This window comes from Lepisosteus platostomus, chromosome 1 (genome assembly GCF_059453375.1).
Source record: "Lepisosteus platostomus isolate fLepPlt1 chromosome 1, fLepPlt1.hap1, whole genome shotgun sequence".
NCBI classification, from domain to species: domain Eukaryota; kingdom Metazoa; phylum Chordata; class Actinopteri; order Semionotiformes; family Lepisosteidae; genus Lepisosteus; species Lepisosteus platostomus.
Genome location: NC_142611.1, coordinates 50,518,766 through 50,536,462, shown reverse-complemented (window position 1 = coordinate 50,536,462; position 17,697 = coordinate 50,518,766). Strand labels below are relative to the sequence as shown.

The following is a 17,697-nucleotide window of genomic DNA, read 5'->3' as shown; positions in this document are numbered from 1 at the left end:
AGTAATCAAAGAGTGACATGACATTCATTAAGGGTAACAAATTATGTTAACAGCATCACTTTGCCATATTATCATCTTGTTCGAATAAACATGTATGACCTGTATGCAAGGCTCCCGGCTTTGATGTCCTCTCATTGCATAACAATAAAGTTAACCATCAGTGTTTGCTAATGCAACCTTTTGAGCGGCCTTTTCAACATCATGACTCAAAGAGTGGGGAACTTAACAGAATGGCTAGGTGTATATTTCCATGAGGTTGATGTTAATATTTATCCAATGTATCAGTAGATGTACAGTAATGGAATCAATGTGTCATATTTATTGAGCTGATTTTTATTTACATAACTGGTTATACAGTATACTGTAGATATTTTTCATGGTAATAGTATAATATGCACACAAAGTATGTAGTAATTAAATTATACCACTGTGTTACTAATTAACAAAAAGTATCCAAAATGTCTGTCATGACACAGCTGATTTGTGCTGTAATTCACAGAAATGGGGGTGTTTTTGTAGCTGATGACATAGCTATCTATGGATTTTACTCTGAAATTCCCTGTGAATCCCCGCATTTCTCAAAATAAAGTTACCGTAATTTTAGCTTTAACAAACCATATTTAAAGGCCATCTCCAAAAAACACAGGCTAGCATGGTGTTGCAGTGCACTTGAATGAACGTCCTCTTTAAGAAAGTACTACAGTGAAGATTAAGCTGGCTGGCTCCCGGAGGTGCACTAATCTGGAGCTGTTACTTGGTCGCCAGCCTGTGTCCTCCAGTCAGTGGCATATCACCTACTGCTGTTGTACCATCTGGCCCTCATTTCATGCGCTCACCTGGGCTGCAGCCCACAAAGTTATGCAATCGTCTCCTGTTTAACTGTCGTCATGCTTGCTACACCTGTTCCTGTGTTAGTGCAGAGGAAGGGATTTTCACAGTGGTAAACAAGTTCTGTCTGCACCGCCAGCACAGAGACAGAAAGAACGATGTACTACAACAAAACATACCATGGTACCACACAGTCACTCATATCACCGATGTTTGCTGATACTTAAATGAGTTGAGATTGTACATCTTCAAGAGGTTCAGGTATCTGTACTTGAGTGATGAAGCAATGTAGACTACGAAAACATACCTGTATTCATGCCAGTGCCTGTGGTCTTCTTTCACAGATAAAGTAGATCTTCCCAACAGCACCAATGTAGAAGTGGAGGTAACACCTCCCATGCAGAATGGAAATGTGTTACATGGGATCGAGGCTGAAGGCCAGGTAAGTCATTTCTTCTCACTGTCTATGGATATATTAAATATATAGTACGACTTAAATTATCCTTAATAGCTGTGGAAGAAGCTATCTTGCAAAATTGAATTTGCCTTACATGAGCCATGGAAAACACAAAAGTTGCAAAATGAAAATGCTCCAAAGCCAGACTAGGATTGTGATCGACGATTATGACTAGCATGTACAGTATGTGTTTAACTGAGATGAGGTGCTGCTTGTACCATGTATCAAAATGATTATGATCTGAAGGACAGCTAGTAAGTACAGTATACACCCTTTCTGTTCAAAATACAGCAGCAAAAAACAAAAACAGTTGCCTTAACAGCAAGGAATTGCACGACTGTCTGGTAAGAAATGGATTTAACTTTTTCCATCCATCCGTTTTCTAACCTCCAATTCAGGGAGCAGGAGCCTGTCCCGGCAAGTGATATGCGCAAGGCTGGTATACACCCTGGATGGGATGCCAGTCATTCACAGGGCACACACAGATATACACACACTCAAGCCAGAAACAAATTAATCTACAAGTATGTCTTTGGAACTCTGGGAGGAAACCAGAGAACCCAGTAGAAACCCACAGGAACCCAGATCTTACAAACTCCACCAAGATAGCACCCAAGGTCAGGAATTGAATCCATGGCCCCAGTTCTGTGAGGCAGCAATATTAACTACTGCCCCTCAGTGCTGCCCTGAGACTTAACTTTTCCACCCATCCATTTTCTTCCTGCTTCTTCCAGTTCAACGTCACGGGGGAACCTGTGGTTATCGAAACAAAAACAAAGACACAGACATGCACACTCTCACCCCAGGACCAGTTTTCTCAGAAGCCAGTTAACCAGTATGCCTTTATAGACTGCGGGAGGAAACCCATGCAAACAGGTGGAGAATATACACACTTCACACAAACAGCACACCAGGTCCAGAATTGTAACCCAGAGCCCCAGTGCTGTGTGGCAGCAATGCTCACCATTGTGCCACCAGGCCACTGGGCTACCCCCACTTAACTTCTTAAATATTTTAAAATTTCTCAGAATCATCTAACTCTTACAAAGGATTTGATATGCACTGAATATGGTATTTTAACAACTAAAAAGGTGCACATTTTTACAGATGTTTGTCATTAAGCTTTTTGCCTTTCATACAGGGCTGAATTATGATTGTATTTTATCTTATTATTGCTCCCAGTTATTCATATTGAAGTCATTGACAGTGGGCTTTCATATACTGGCTCCATCCTGTAGCCATTTTTGGAATCATGCACTTTGCTTTGTACCAGCTGCTCACAGATCTGTGGAAATCATCCTAATGGTATTTCCATTATAAATGATAAGCTGAGGTTGACCCCCTGCTCTGTTTCCTCTGCTGTCTAGGTAACATCTAGCGAACATGCTAACAGATGGCAGATGGCCTGATGTAAATTTCAGATTTGTGACTGTGTTTCCAAAGTCATGCCAAGGAAACGAAACAGTGTATTCAGCGTGACTATAAAACCACATTATTTCGCTTCTGAGCAACTAATCCACAAAATTCTTCTGCCCACAGTGCCAGTTTGAACCTACCTGTAGGCTGGAACACTCATTGATCGCAAACAAAATGGCAATTGTAGTTTCCTGAGTCCTGCTATGGATGGATTTGTAGAATTACCAGGGAATCATCAATTTCTTGGACAACATTGACTCCTTTAGTTTTTCTATGCTTCCATAAGGTCATTTCAGGAATGACAATAGTACTTTGCTGTTTTTAGGTTATAGGGAAAGCATGAGTCTTTTCATATTCATAACTGCACTGCAACAACCATTATATCCCCGAATTCTTTTGTAAGACTTTGACCTTCATTTAATCTGTTGTGTGTTTGCAATTACTAAAAACCCAGAACAAAGCAAACAAAGCAAATGTCAGTTGCAGTCTCCATTTTTCAGCACTTCAGAATTTATTGTAAAAAATCTTGGGTTCATTTTCAAAGATGTGATATTCTGTGGAAGCAAACCCGTTTTCTATATTTTTGTATTTTTTATAGACATACATTAATAGAAGTGGATTCCTAATGATGAAAATAGGACAGAGATGGATAAGATCAGAAAATAGATCTTGAGGTTGAATTCAGAAAGCGAGAGCAATATACAGTAATTGGTTTAGAGCCCATTGTCTTCCAAAGTCTTACTGCATCATCCATTTCATCCTTGCAGCAATACAAAGACATCAATGTTCTCCATTTGGATATTTTCTGTTACTCTCAGACAAGATTTCCAGCTCAGGAGAATTCACCTGTTATGATCAGTTACAGTGCTAATGAAAGTAATAAAGTAATAAAGCTTTCAGGCAGTAAAAAGTAATGGTGATGCTTCAATGCTGAGACAGGAAAATGACTTTCAAGGCAGAAAGAGCAGTAAATAATACACTAAATCTGAAAAAATGAGAAATTATATGCATAAGAGGAGTCCATTTAGCACATTTAGCTTGTATAGACGTTAATAGCAAATTGATCTGTGTATCTTGTCAATTTATTGAACAAAGAAGTGTTATCAGCTTCAACAACATAGCTTGTTCCAGACCCTTATAACTCTTAAGTGAACTGTCTATTTTTGTAACACACATTTTAGTTTTCAGTATATATCAGTGACTTCATTTTTTAACTGCCAGAGGGATATGAGCTTTGTAGTTATACCACTGTTCTTGTCAAACACAACTGCACTGTTGTAATGTCTAGACCTGTACTGTAATTTGGAAATGAGACATAAAATCTATTGCTTGCAGTTTAAGCTATTGATTGGACCTGAGCGAAATGGAAGTAAATGAGATTTGAGGAATTTCTAGCTGACTTCTTTAGGAATTCCATCACACTTCTCTTATTCATTCTTCTTTATTTCTATTACCAAGTTGTGCCAACTATAACCTGCAACACAGCCCTTTAACTTTCTCAAAGTTGTCATTCTTGCTTCTGAGCAGCATAGAAGAACTCTTGAATTTGCCAAAAAGAACTACTAGAGGTCTTTTTAAACAAAAGCCATTTTCTTCTTTTTCATGACTGCACTAATAGAAGGCTTTTTTCTAGCTACCCAACCATAGAATCACTTCTCTTTTGTTTCAGTTTCATTTGCAACTCTCACTCTACATTATCCATCCATCCATTTTCTAACTGCTTCTTCCAGTTCAGGGTCACAAGGGAGCTGGAGCCCATCCAGACAAGCAACGGGCACAAATCAGAGTTCACCCTGGACAGGACACCAGTCCATCTCAGGGTAGACGCTCAGACACAAACATTGACTCACAGCTAGGGCTTATTTTCCCAGAAACCAGTTAACCTACCAGTTTTGTTTGTGGACTGTGGAAGGAAACTGGAGCACCTGGATGAAACCCACACAAACACTGGCAGAACATACAAACTCCATACAGATGGCACCTCCAGTAGGGAATTGAACCCAAAGCCCCAGCACTCTGAGACAGCAATGTTAACCACTGTTCCACACTATATATTAGCTGGATCTTTATTTTCAGAATACTTAGCTTTTTAAAGTACAGAAAATCTGTTTAAAACCTTACAGTCGAGAAATGTGTATATGAGAAAAAGCAGAAGAAAGGTCCTTTTGATAAAAGCTGCATGGATATACATTTAATGGAAATGGTTTCATCTTTGCAAAATTAATATTTGAAATTTTAACTGAATAATTGTTTCAGAGTATAATTTGAATGCACTGCTCTTTCACTTTGCTTACTTCATGCTGTAGTACCCTGCAGAGTGCTATAACATTTCAGTCAGGAAGCTGCTATACACCAGCAGGATTATGAAAAGCATTTGCCCTTTTGAGTTTGAAAGAAATGTTGCATATTAATCAGTTAACGTGCAGAGGAATATGTCAAAAAGACTACTTCTGCTGTACTATGAGACGGTGAAAGCTTAGAGTCTAAAATATTTCCAAAACAACTCAGTAGGCAATGACATTGACATTTTCTAAGACAATTTCAAAGTTTATAAAAAGGTTTTGGATATTAAAGATCAGAGTCGTGAGTGTTATGGTGTTAATGGTACATTCTAGACACATGGCCCTATAAACTTAAGTGATTGCTGTGTGGTGTGTCCAACAGTAGCTTAAACACAAGTATGTAAATGGAATTCCATAGACTTAAAATGACATTACAAACAGACCACATAGGTGTTCTTCCATTTAATCTGTGAAGCAATTACCAGTGGTGTTATTCAGAGGTGGTTAATGTTGAAGCGTATGTGTACTCAGTTCATCCCAGAATTGCTCAGTCAGGTAAAGATTCAACAACATCTAATGCAAATCTCAGAACATGGTCAGTGTAACACTAGATTAATAAACGGCCCCTTAAATTGGCTTTCATGGTCTTAATACTGTTATACCACCTCTACCACAATGATACTGCTGCTTTAGGCAGATTTTAATGAACCCTTTGTGCTTCCTCCTGAATACATGTGCTTGCCAAGGCAGACACAGAAGTGTCCATGGTGCACTTTCAAGGAAATCACCACATAGGACTAAACCGATGTATTACTTATGCACAAGGAAATAATCAATTCAAAAATCCCCAGACCGCATACAGGTCTTCATCATCAACAGACAGACCTTATTATAAGGAACAGATCATTTAAGGTTTCATTATATGTCTTTGCTACGTCTCATCAACTGTTCAAGACCTACAGCTATTAAAAGCAGAACACAACCTCGGGAAGAACAGTTTTTAACAGTCTATAGGTCATAATGTAAAGAAAAACTATGGAGAATATTTGTTAGAAAGGCAGGAGGAGTAATAGGAATGTAGCCAATGCCTGCAGGACTGAGAGGTAAATGCCAGTATGCTGCAGCAGGGTCTCCGCTAATCACCAGCATGTCAGAAAAATTATCTGATCACAAAATATATTATAAAAATGTTTCCAGGTTACTATATAAAAAACTATTTTAGAGATAGGAGATAGAATAAGTGATAGATCTGGATCTCCAGAATAACTAGTCCCTGCATTTTTAGAGGGTTGAAAACTCACTGCTGGAACTGATGCGGGGACGATATTACTGTAGCTGACTGTGTTAAACATGTTGTATTGGTGGGTACATATTTACTGTATATTCCACTTTAGATCAATCAAAAGTCTTTGAGAAAACACAAAATGTTTTTTCTCACTTCAAAGCAAATAATAGTTTAATGTGTTCAATTGAAGGCTTTGTTGTTCAATCAACTGTTGTTCAATCAGGAGAACTAACCCAACATGTTGACAGCAAGACTGAGTCACACTGTTATAGTGAAAATAAGATACTTACTACTTGTATTTTTAATTAAAAAACCAAAAATGCTAGAAAAAAGATTTGTATTTTAAGTGCCTCTCAAGCTTCACTTTCACTTATATTTACTTAACAGTAGATACAATTCATAACTGTTTATTGCTAGCACTTTGTCTTGTTTCCAGATGCAGCTGTCTTAACATCACACATAGGCAACTTACAGCTACTCTTTACATTTTCAGACTCGCTTTCAGTGGTCATATTTCACTGTACAGTACGATCATTTTGTAACACAGATATTTGTCATTTTCCCATATAAAAAAGTCTTCCATGCTTATCTCCTCAGTAAGTAGCAGTGATGTTTCTTTCTAGTTAGTTTTACCATTACAGTTATTACTGAACATATTACTGAGTTCAGAGTTTATTAATGCTACATTGTGTTTGTTTAGGTCGATAAAATACTGTTTGTTTGATTTTTCGCAATGTGGATTAACTTTGGCTAGGTAATTGCTCCCCAGGCAAGTCATGCTGTAGGACAATGTGATGAGGCTCTGAAGTAAGGAGATTTCATTTTTTAAGGTTGTCACAGTCTTGAAATGCCTGCTGAAGTGTGAAGGCAAACAGATGAATCTGTTAGTAGCAGTACAGGGCAGTGAGCCTTGTAATACACAAAGTAGGAGGAAATAAAAAAAAACGTTAATTTCAGTTGTTTACTGTCCCTTGTGGTGCTGCCAGTTAAAAAAACAACAACAAAGTTACTATCTCCCACTATTCCAGTGCAAAAACAACATAGTGCAAGGACAGGTTACGTTTTTTTCCATGGACATACAAATCTTGATGGCTTTGGATTTTAAAAGCACACGAGTAATTGTAGGACATTCCATTTGCAGTGTTGTCTTTTAGTTACTGTAAATGCATTACTTTGTCTTGCAAGTATCAATATCAAATTTAATTAGCATGTAAAAAATGGAATAAGCCCTGGTTTTAATTTAATGTGAACTCTGAAGGTAAAATCACGAGTTCATTAGTGGTGAAGTGCACCATTTTAATACTTAAAGAGAACTGAGTCATTGCAATGACTAAGGACCTTTTTAAAAAATGATGGGAAGGATTTTGATAATACTGCCTGTTCAGCAACCCTGAAATATGCACATAGGTTTTGTCAATGAATAATAGGCTTTCTGTTTAATACACATTATAGTCTCTGATCATAAACTATCTTCAGATTTTGCTAAGTGGGAATAATTTGGATTGTCACGTATGGCATTTGCCCAGACTTCCTGTAAAAGGCTATGGGAGAGACTGTGGGGATTTATTGTATGTAGCTCATGGATATTTTTAAATCCAGTTTGTTGATTGTTCAGATTTGTTTGAGAAATTTAATTAAGAAGATACCTTTACATTTTAGCAAATCTATAAGCTCTATAAAATCCAAGGCTCTACATCTATATAATAGATTTTATTATAAAAATAATGTAGCAATGTATTAGTGGCATACATGGCATACAGTTGAAGTGGCATGTTGTTATTCAATTCTTCCATACAATTTTAACAACCTGCTAAAGAAGCAACAATAACCAGCACATTGGATATTCATCCATTCATTCATTTTCTAACCACTTTATTCAATACAGTGTCACAGGGAAGCTGAAGCTCAGCAAGCAACAGGTGCAAGCCAGGATACTCCCCTGGATGGGAAGTCAGTCTATCGCAGGGCGCAAACAGACAGTTAACAGTTAACACAGAAGCCAATTAACCTACCACTATACAGTATATGAGGGAAAACGGGGCAAAAAAAAGTGAACACGGGGAGACATGCAGTACAATGTGTTGGGGCGGAGCAGTGGCCTTGTGGCTAAGGATCTGTTCCTGTGGCTGGAAGGTTGCTGGTTCAAATCCCGTGGCCGGCAGAGGAATTCTACTCCGTTGGGCTCCCGACCAAGGCCCTTAACCCCAGCTGCTCCAGGGGCATCATATAAATGGTTGACCCTGTGCTCTGACCCCAAGCTTCTCTCTCCCTGCCCGTGTGTCTCATGGAGAGCAAGCTGGAAGAGAGCAAGAAAGACAAATTCCTAATGCAAGAAATTGTATATGGCTTATAAAGTGATATTATCTCATCTATCTTATCTACAAACTCCTCACAGATAACACTCCTATAGGAGCTCCATGTGTTCGATAAACTCTTATCGCCAAAACGTTAAGAGTTGGGGTTTTTTTCATCTTCATGCAGTAAGTTAAAAAAATAAAACCTGGAAAAAATCATAAGCTTGTACTCCGTTAAACACCTCAGTAGCCCTTTCAATAGCCATAACAATATAAAAATGTATAAAAATAAACATTTGTTGGTTAGATATTGACAATTTAAAGAAGAGTATTGCAGAAAAATAGTCTTTTTTTTCAAAGAGCTGATCGGTAAGAACAATCTTTCACTGTAATTCTTGTTTGAATGCATTTATTAATTCATTTGTGCTCGGGCCTATGCAGTTAGAATTTTAAAAGCAGCCTAGCAAGACCAAAGGTCTTCAGTGCCACTTTTCTCAGAAGCATATTAACTTACCAGTATGTTTTGGACAGTGGGGAAAAAACCCAACCATCTGGTGATAACAGTAAGAACATACAAACTCCACGCAAATACTGTAGCTGGGCCCCAGCACTGAGAGACAGCAATGCTAGCCTCCTTGCTGCCCCTTACCAGATCATTACAGATGCCCCTTACTAATTATTATTAGTAGTAGTAGTATTTTAAAACTATTGCCAGAACCTGGTAACAAGGCAATGTATTTTTCAATACATGAAGTATAGAAGCAACAGTAAATTGCATACTGTATCTAAAGTGACAGCTTGTGACCGGATTAGCATAGCTTTAAATGTGATTAGTCTTTTCTTCCATACTCTTTCATCTTATTTTTAAAAAATATTTCACCCCTGTTTGCTAAATATCTGTTTGTGACTTCATGAAAAGGTTAGTGGAAGGCGAAGGAATCAGATTTGTCTCTAAACAATCTTTGGAGTTATTTTTTCTTTAATAGCACCACTGTGGTCTTGTACTTAAAGGCCAAGTCAGCCAAGAACCCGAATCTGCTAAACAGATGGGCGTTTGGGACGTAACCTTTACTTGCCACAACAGTGAAGCAGGCTGACATTAAAAAGAGAACGCAAATTACTTCTGAAACTCCAAGCTACACGTGGAAGTGAGACAGCCTGTCTCTGACCCCGGGACACTGCATGTGCTGCCTGGCACGGGGATGATTGTCAGCATGGTGGTCAGAGGCCAGCAGAGTGCAATCACGTGAATCACAATGGCTGTGCTTGGTAGCCTGTGGGAGACCGAAAAGGGATGTTGACTGTCTATGACTTTCACTGATATCAGCATCACGGCAGCAATTGCAGGGTACTGGACTTTGCTGTCTGTCTTTTAAACATTCTCTCTTTACATACAGTATACAAGTGTCTGCCATGCAAAATGATCAACTATACACTGTATGCAGACAGCAGTGGTAAGGCATAAGAACAATGAGATGGAGCACCTTCTTGATGGCTGAGCTTTATGTGTCCATATCATAGCACCTCTAACAATGAAAGATATGCAGAATCATATCAACTCATTTAAACTCCCTTTGTGAACTAGATATACACATAGTACAACACTGAAATATATTATCAAGATATTATATAATATAAATATATTACAAAACTGAATCACAGAGAAAAAGTTGTAGAAAAATAGTTTATGTGTTTAGACCTTTGGTAACCTCTGTAGTTTAGTACTTTAGAAACAGCTGTGACAAAAGTCTCTGATTTATCTTTCAAACAGCTCTGATCAACACTTGAGAAGCAGTTCAAACAATTGCCTGAGCTCCTGGTTATTTTATTGTACCTCCAAATACAGCAGACTACTAACAGTTGTCTTTTCTAAAATCAGGTTTGCCTGATAATGATTTTTTGTTTCCCTGCAAAGTTTTTTTTTTTGCAAGCTGTTTACATTATTTGGATAGTAGAAAAATGTTCAGATAATGTTGGAGTTCTTCAGCAGTTGAATCCAAAACCAAAACAAGGTCCACTTACCTTGAACTGTACTTCTTCCTTCTGTTAATGTTTATTAATCTGGAATTCTTCTCTTCCATCTCCTGTCCCTGACCTTCCCATTTCCTGTGTCATTTTATGCTCTGTTCTCTGTGTTAAATGTTTAATCTTCATTATGTTTAACCAAAGTAGAAGATTCTTTTTGATCACGTACAGTATCTCTCACAGCCCTTCTAGAGTAAAGGAAACACCCCAGTTGTTCTTTAATTTTTAAGGACCTCTTAAGTCATAACAATATTGTTAACAATCTTGCTAATCAAAATAAAAATCAAACCTTTATAGACCTTATTTCTTACATAGTATGTAAACCAGTTATAAGAAAGAAAGGTTCACAATTATATAGCCTGATAAAGCAAAGGTTTTGTAATGCATACGGCCACCATTGGTTGTGAGAGCCGGCTTACCAGCCCGGTGACGTCACCACCCTTCCCTGTGAATAGCAGGGACCACAATGGTTTTTTTTTTCCATTATTGTCCATTTTTAAATTTTGGATGTTCTTCATTGCGCTGTTACAAGTAAATCTTTTATGAAAATAGAGTCTTTTAATTTATTTATCATCATGGCTGTGTTCTTCAAATGTTATCTTAAAAGGCTTAACAGTATAACAAGAGCCCATGTGACTTGGCAATAAAAACTATCTTGTTGTGTTTAGAAAGAGTCACGTTGGGGTTACAAAGTTGTGGAAAAACACATACTGTATTGCATTACAAAATTATGAACAAGTGTCCTAGTGACACCACACAGATTGGCAGACTGAAATTTTTACTTATACTGTAAGTATCTGGTTAAGGTTCTGTGAAGCGGACAAGACTGGAGGACAATCATTTATCATAGGCGGCCCTCGGTTATAGTTTGGTGAGGTAAACATAGAATAGAATAGTGGAGAAAAAAACGAAATTGCTGGCTTTAAATAAAAGGAGATAGGGATATAAGCCTTGTGGTATCATGATGTTTTTACCTCCCATAAAATACAATTATTTTTCCTGTTGCATAATTCAGAATATGACAGATTTTTTTAATACTTACACAAATATTGTGTTCCACTTGAGGAAGAGATATTATCAATGTACCTTGTACATGTTAGCCTAAGACCATCCTGCCATTAGAGACTTCTGAGAGTATTCTGTGTATTTCTCAGATGCTGCAAAGTGGAATTGGACTCAAATATCAGTGGTCTTCTTAATCCTTTTGATTATTACCCTTCTTCCTGTCATAGCCTAACATTTATTCACAAACTGTCTCTATCAAAAACCTTTATCTTTCTTTCTTCTTTTTCTCTCACTCCTGTGTTCCTTTTCCAGTCTTCTCCTCATTTCTTTCTATGCATACTCACCACTCTCTGTAATTGTCACACAACTCCTTTTGTCTCCTTTTATTGCAGAATCAGTCATCAGAGTAATAAAATACACTATGTATGTAAAGTGTTTTGAAAACATTAATGCTGGTAACACGCCATGTTACTTGTATTACCAGAATATTTCTTTTAATATTTAATATTTTAAAATGTCAACCAGGTACAAGCACCATATAAGCACTATCTTCCACAACATGAACAATAAGGTTGTGCTTTTTCTTAATTAGGGTGGTGATAATGGCGAAGATGATGAAGATCAGCCCCTTAGCCTGTCCTGGCCAGAAACCAATCGCAAGCGTGTCACATATCTCTTAATTCTGCCCATTGTCTTCCCACTCTGGCTTACTCTTCCTGATGTCCGCAAACTGGTGAGTAGCCAATAAACATTAATATTATTATTAATGCAATGAAGTGTGTCTGAAGTCTTTTCCATTCATTTTTTCCTAAGGTCTTGTTCATATAGATTTACAGACATATAAGCAGTTTAGAAACATAAAAAAATGTTAACTTGGGTAATGATCAGGCAGGCTATACAGATTCTACATTCTACAATATATAAAAAACTAAACTTTTCACTTGCTTTATATCTCTCAGGTTAAAAGACCTTAAGACATATTTAAGTCATTAATAATGTTACAAACCTGCTGTTGCTTGTTCAGATAACTCTGCCTATTTAATTTAGATTTTCCTATTCTCAATCCATGGTCTTTTAAGATCCCGTTTTCAAATAGCTGTTGTCATGTTTAGTACTAAAAACTGTTTCCATAGCCATATATGTAATAGAAGTCAGTCTACAATTACTTGGCTCAGTTTTGACACTCCGTTTATAGATCAGCGCTATGCTAACAATTCTCCAGAACATGGATGCTATTCATGTCTTGTGCGACAGTAGGAAGATTTGTATAACATCTCTCATTTTCTTAAGTACAACTAGTAGGATACCACCAGACCGTGGAGATTCATTAATGTCTTGGTCATCTTTTTTGAACCCATGTCCTTTCTTGGGAATAAGTTACTTTCTTGTTTGTGATGGGAAAATTACCAGCAAAGAGGAGTAGGTGCTCTGATCCTTAAAATAAACAACAGAATAACAGAGAAGAACACCTTTCAGGATTTCAATTGTATATACCAAAGTATTCAGACTGGATTGCAACACTGTGACATTGTGACCAATTGTGATGTTTTAGATCTGTCAAAAATGAAGGCATTAAATTAGGAGCTGCCTGAGAGGCAGCCATTTAGGAGAGATTAATTAAGACTACTGTGTTCCCATATTCTATAAAGATGTGCTAACTTCTCATCCCTCCTCCACAGAGAGTCTTGGTTTATAAGTAAACCTTGCTTTGTAAGAAATTTTCTATTAGATTAAATCTCTCCCAGTTACAACCCTCTTTGTTCTTGCCTCCATTTTGTACTTTCACAAATGTACTAATACAGGTCCAGGCACACATATACTGTCTTTCAAAAGTAATGGGATGTGGGCAATCTTACAGATAAAGATCCAAGAAAGAAACATCATAAACACCTGAACATTATCTGCTAAACTACCCACAATTATTAATCTGTTGTGTGTCAAGATGGTATTTTATCCAGGTGCCTTGTGGGTGTGAATTAAGGTGGATTAAGGAAAACAACACAATCAACACGCAACCTGTTTCAGAACAATCCATGATCAACAATACACCTTAACAGGAAGAGAAACCAAACAAACAAAAACAATTGCACACAGTACCATGCCAAAAATGTGGACATAATCTACAAGTACAGGGCATGGTTATCATTCTAAGACTTTAAAGTATGTTGTTTTTTCTAACCCTATAATGGAAGAAATCTACTTTGTGGATTTCAGAAGTCTCATTAATGCAGCTGCTTACTCGTACTCAAAATACATTCTGGATGGAGAAAATGCACCTTAACTGTGCCATGATTATACAGTGTATTGATTTACATTAAAAAAGAAAACAATAGAATTGGTAATGACATGCAAAAGGACCTCTTTCATAAGTACTGAGAAAAAGGAGGATTTAATAGAAATTCGCAAACTGCTTTAATCCAGCCATTCATTGTGCTGTAATGGAAATGCTATGTTCTACAAAATGCCATAAACTAGAAAAAGATTTACTTCTCAGTTTAAAGTGTAAAAGTGAAATGGTAAAAAAAAAAGCATTACAGATAAAAGATATGAACAGGACTGTGGTAACTAACAAACAGATAAAATACTGTACAAGGCTTTTAACAAATCAGATTCATCTGTTATTATGAGTTAGTTTTTTAGTTAAAACCAATTCAAATAACCTTATCAGTTCCTTAAGAATAATGTAGTGTGTATTATATTAATTATATTGCATAACACACACACATATATATATATAATATTACACATTTAGGTTATATTATAGGACACATTACATTTGTAGGAAATGTGAGGTGGCATTACAATTTTAATTATTTTGTTTTAAACAAAGATGCTTCTTGATGTCTTGCAGACTTCAAAGAGGTTCTTTCCCATTACGTTCTTTGGCTCCATCTGCTGGATTGCAGGATTTTCCTATCTCATGGTGTGGTGGGCTCATCAGGTAAGAAGAAATTCTGATTTCTGAATCATTGCCATACCTTTTTACCTACTGAATGCTTTGTCTATAAAAAACTGTTCTAAATACCACATGTGGTTTAAATTTTAAATCTAATTACTTCTTAATGTTGTCATTTTTGGAATGTTAACTTAACATATTGGTGTTTTTGTTTAAGAAAAATGTTCATTTGGAATTTTGTACCTAACATTTTGGCTTAAACCATACTGCAGGTGCTTCTTGTCCTAGTTCTGGAGATCCCCAAGCCAGGGAGTCTTATAAGTCACATTTTTTTAATGATTTGAAGCCTGAGGGCTTTAAAGTACTTGGATTTTAGGAACTGCAGATGTGACAGATTGTTCTGTAGAGCCTCAAAGTCTAAGTCATATCTATGTTCTTTATGTGTATGTTGCACTATTTTTTTTCTAACAATTCTGTTGTAACCAAAATGTTATGCTTCAGTTTGGGCAGTTCCAAAGCCCTTATGCAGATTTTCTGTTTTCTTTCATCTGCAATGCCTGCAATAAAAACAGCTGAGCTCTTAAATCATTAATAAGCCACTCAGAGCAGCCCTCCAGGACCATGGTTTCTTGTTTTCACTCCACCCTGGCATCTTAATGACTTGATTTCAATCAGTTGGTCACTTAGGAGTTTATTAAAGTTGCCATTTTTTCACTCACTGAGGACTACACTGGTGGACTGTATCCCTTCAGAATTAGGAGTGAGTAACACTGATTTAAATGATCTATTCTTAACTTGTCTCACCAATAAAGAAAAGGTGGGAATTCTGGAATTTAAGTTAAGCAGTCATACAAAAGGATGTATCATTGCTTAACATTTTGTAAAATGTAATCTTAACGTATACTGTACCACAAATTATTAAATACAACTGAACACCTTCTGCAGAAACAGAAGTCGAAGTATGTAACTTTGCAGAGACAGTGCAGCATGTTGAGTGTAAGAAGATGGTGCCTCTCATTTGAGAGTGAGAACCTGCGAACCCTTTCCAGGCTATGAGGTAATTGTGCTGAGAAAGCCGGATTAATCCAGGTCCAGAAATACAGTATAAGCAGCTTATATCTTTTGGAAGGTATTTGATTGAGCTGAAAACAGAGAAAGTGCCAGAAGGCCGATCAAGAGCCATTTCTTAATTATCATCTTAGTTAATGATGTTGTCTAGAAAAAGGAAAGTGAACTTGTATTTAAAGGAAATGTGTAAATGTAACAAAGAGAAAATTGCATTAGAAATTATATTTTTGACTATAGGATATGTATAGGAAGGGAGCTATTAATATCATGACAGCATTCTCAATGTCTTAAATCCTGTTCTTAAGAAATACAAATCCGAAAGTAGTTTGCTACTAAGAGTTACCTCTTCTAGAGGTCAGTTTGCTTGTGTTATTTGGGTGGATGCAGTGTTGTATTCTTGTATTCTTGGTTGGTTTGTTTGATATTTCTTGAGCAAAGAAACCACAATGAGCATATGTCTTATTACTTGCCGGCACTTCTCATATTATTTGCCTTGTGTAAAAGGTGTGAAATGTTGTGGTGCTTTGTATTTAATTTTGCAATGACACTGATTCTATTAACCTTTCCAGATTTTATATTTTAAGGAAAAAAAATGTTTTAAAAATGAAAGTGATTCCATAGTGCATGGTCATTATGCCAAAAAATAACTACAGTGTAATTTGAAACATAATGGAAGAATGGCAAGTTTTCAACATTTCGTGTCTTTTTTGTTGTATGTATAAATAGTATGGTATTAAAGTCAGATTCTTTGAAGTGTGGTCTTCTTTGAAGAGCTCTTATATACTGCTGTTGCTTTTGAACATTGATTGTTTGGATTGACAGTTACAGCTTAATATCTTAACATCTTTTAAATGCAGTGCATGTCCTAAGATTATTTAACATTTTTTTTCCTTTCCACATTGTTTAGAAGATGTAACTGATGGACCAAAACAAATATCTGAAATTTTTCATTTTGTATTATAGATTGTTTTTGCTATTTGCAAGTGATACTCTGCATTTGTCTACTTGCCTGATGTTTGCAAGGTCTTGAATTTTGCCTGAATCATTTTGAGTTTCCCTTGCTGTGTCTACAGTATTGACTAATCCTTGTATTTGAGCATTATATGCACACTCACTAGTTTGCTAACTACGTAATCATTGATATAAAATAGTAAGAAACCTGGATCTGTTGTAGATACTTATCTATTTCTTCACCAATACACAAATTACATCACCCAGTTGAAGTATTCAGATATTGTTTTCTATCAGTCAGTTTACAGTCCACACATGCATTACCTTAAATGCCTATTGCCTCTTTGACCTGGAAACTAGGGTGCTTATAACTTAAAGTTAAACCACATATTCTAATGCCTAAATAATTGCATTATATGAAGGGGTGTGAGTGGCGAGGACTTCAGATACCATTCATCCCAAAGGAGTGAAGCAACAGTGGAAAAATAACATAAGATACAGTATGTGGCATAACAGGTTCCATTGCAAACAAGATTTTAGTCTTTACAGAATTTCATTGCAACAAAAATCTTCTTCTGCAGGTTGGAGAGACCATAGGGATTACAGAAGAGATTATGGGATTGACAATATTAGCAGCTGGTACCTCAATTCCTGACCTAATCACAAGTGTCATTGTGGCACGCAAGGGGCTTGGCGATATGGCCGTGTCCAGCTCTGTGGGCAGTAATATTTTTGACATCACTGTTGGGTGAGTAACTTTGTTCCTCCATTCTCTTCTTAGAAATATTCAACACAGGAGTTTAAGATCAGTTCACATAAATCACGTGATCTGCAGACGAATCTTCCTCATACTGATATACTGTAACTACTAAAGCATGACTGTAAGTCCTTGCTGAAAGGCCTTCCAGTAAACCATTTTCCCATGATGGGAAATATGTCATCCATGTATTCATTATCAGTTGCTGAAATTGGCTCTACCAGTAAAGGCGCTTGCCCAAATACAGGTTAAGCTCTACGATCCCAGGTTTAAGCCTGTAACAATATTATTCAACTGTGTCAACTGTGGATTTCGCATGAGGTGACACATAATTGGCTGAATGCCGCCGAGCTTAGAGTGGACTATCTTGGCTCTCAGTAATACAGCGACCCCTGTGTGCTTCTCCTCCAGTCAGCTTTGAATATCAGTTGAG

The 17,697-nt window shown here is 36.9% G+C and overlaps 1 protein-coding gene across 7 annotated transcripts in view; it reads left to right on the top strand.

Moving 5' to 3' along the window:
* Positions 1-17,697, top strand: part of slc24a2a (solute carrier family 24 member 2a) — a 97,614-nt gene that overhangs the window by 74,137 nt on the left and 5,780 nt on the right. For all 7 annotated transcript variants that reach the window (XM_088631117.1, XM_088631136.1, XM_088631147.1 and 4 more), the window contains 4 exons: positions 1,173-1,270; positions 12,185-12,325; positions 14,444-14,533; positions 17,089-17,255. In XM_088631117.1, the coding sequence (XP_088487243.1) occupies positions 1,173-1,270; positions 12,185-12,325; positions 14,444-14,533; positions 17,089-17,255 (496 nt within the window). The remainder of the gene's footprint in view (positions 1-1,172; positions 1,271-12,184; positions 12,326-14,443; positions 14,534-17,088; positions 17,256-17,697) is intronic.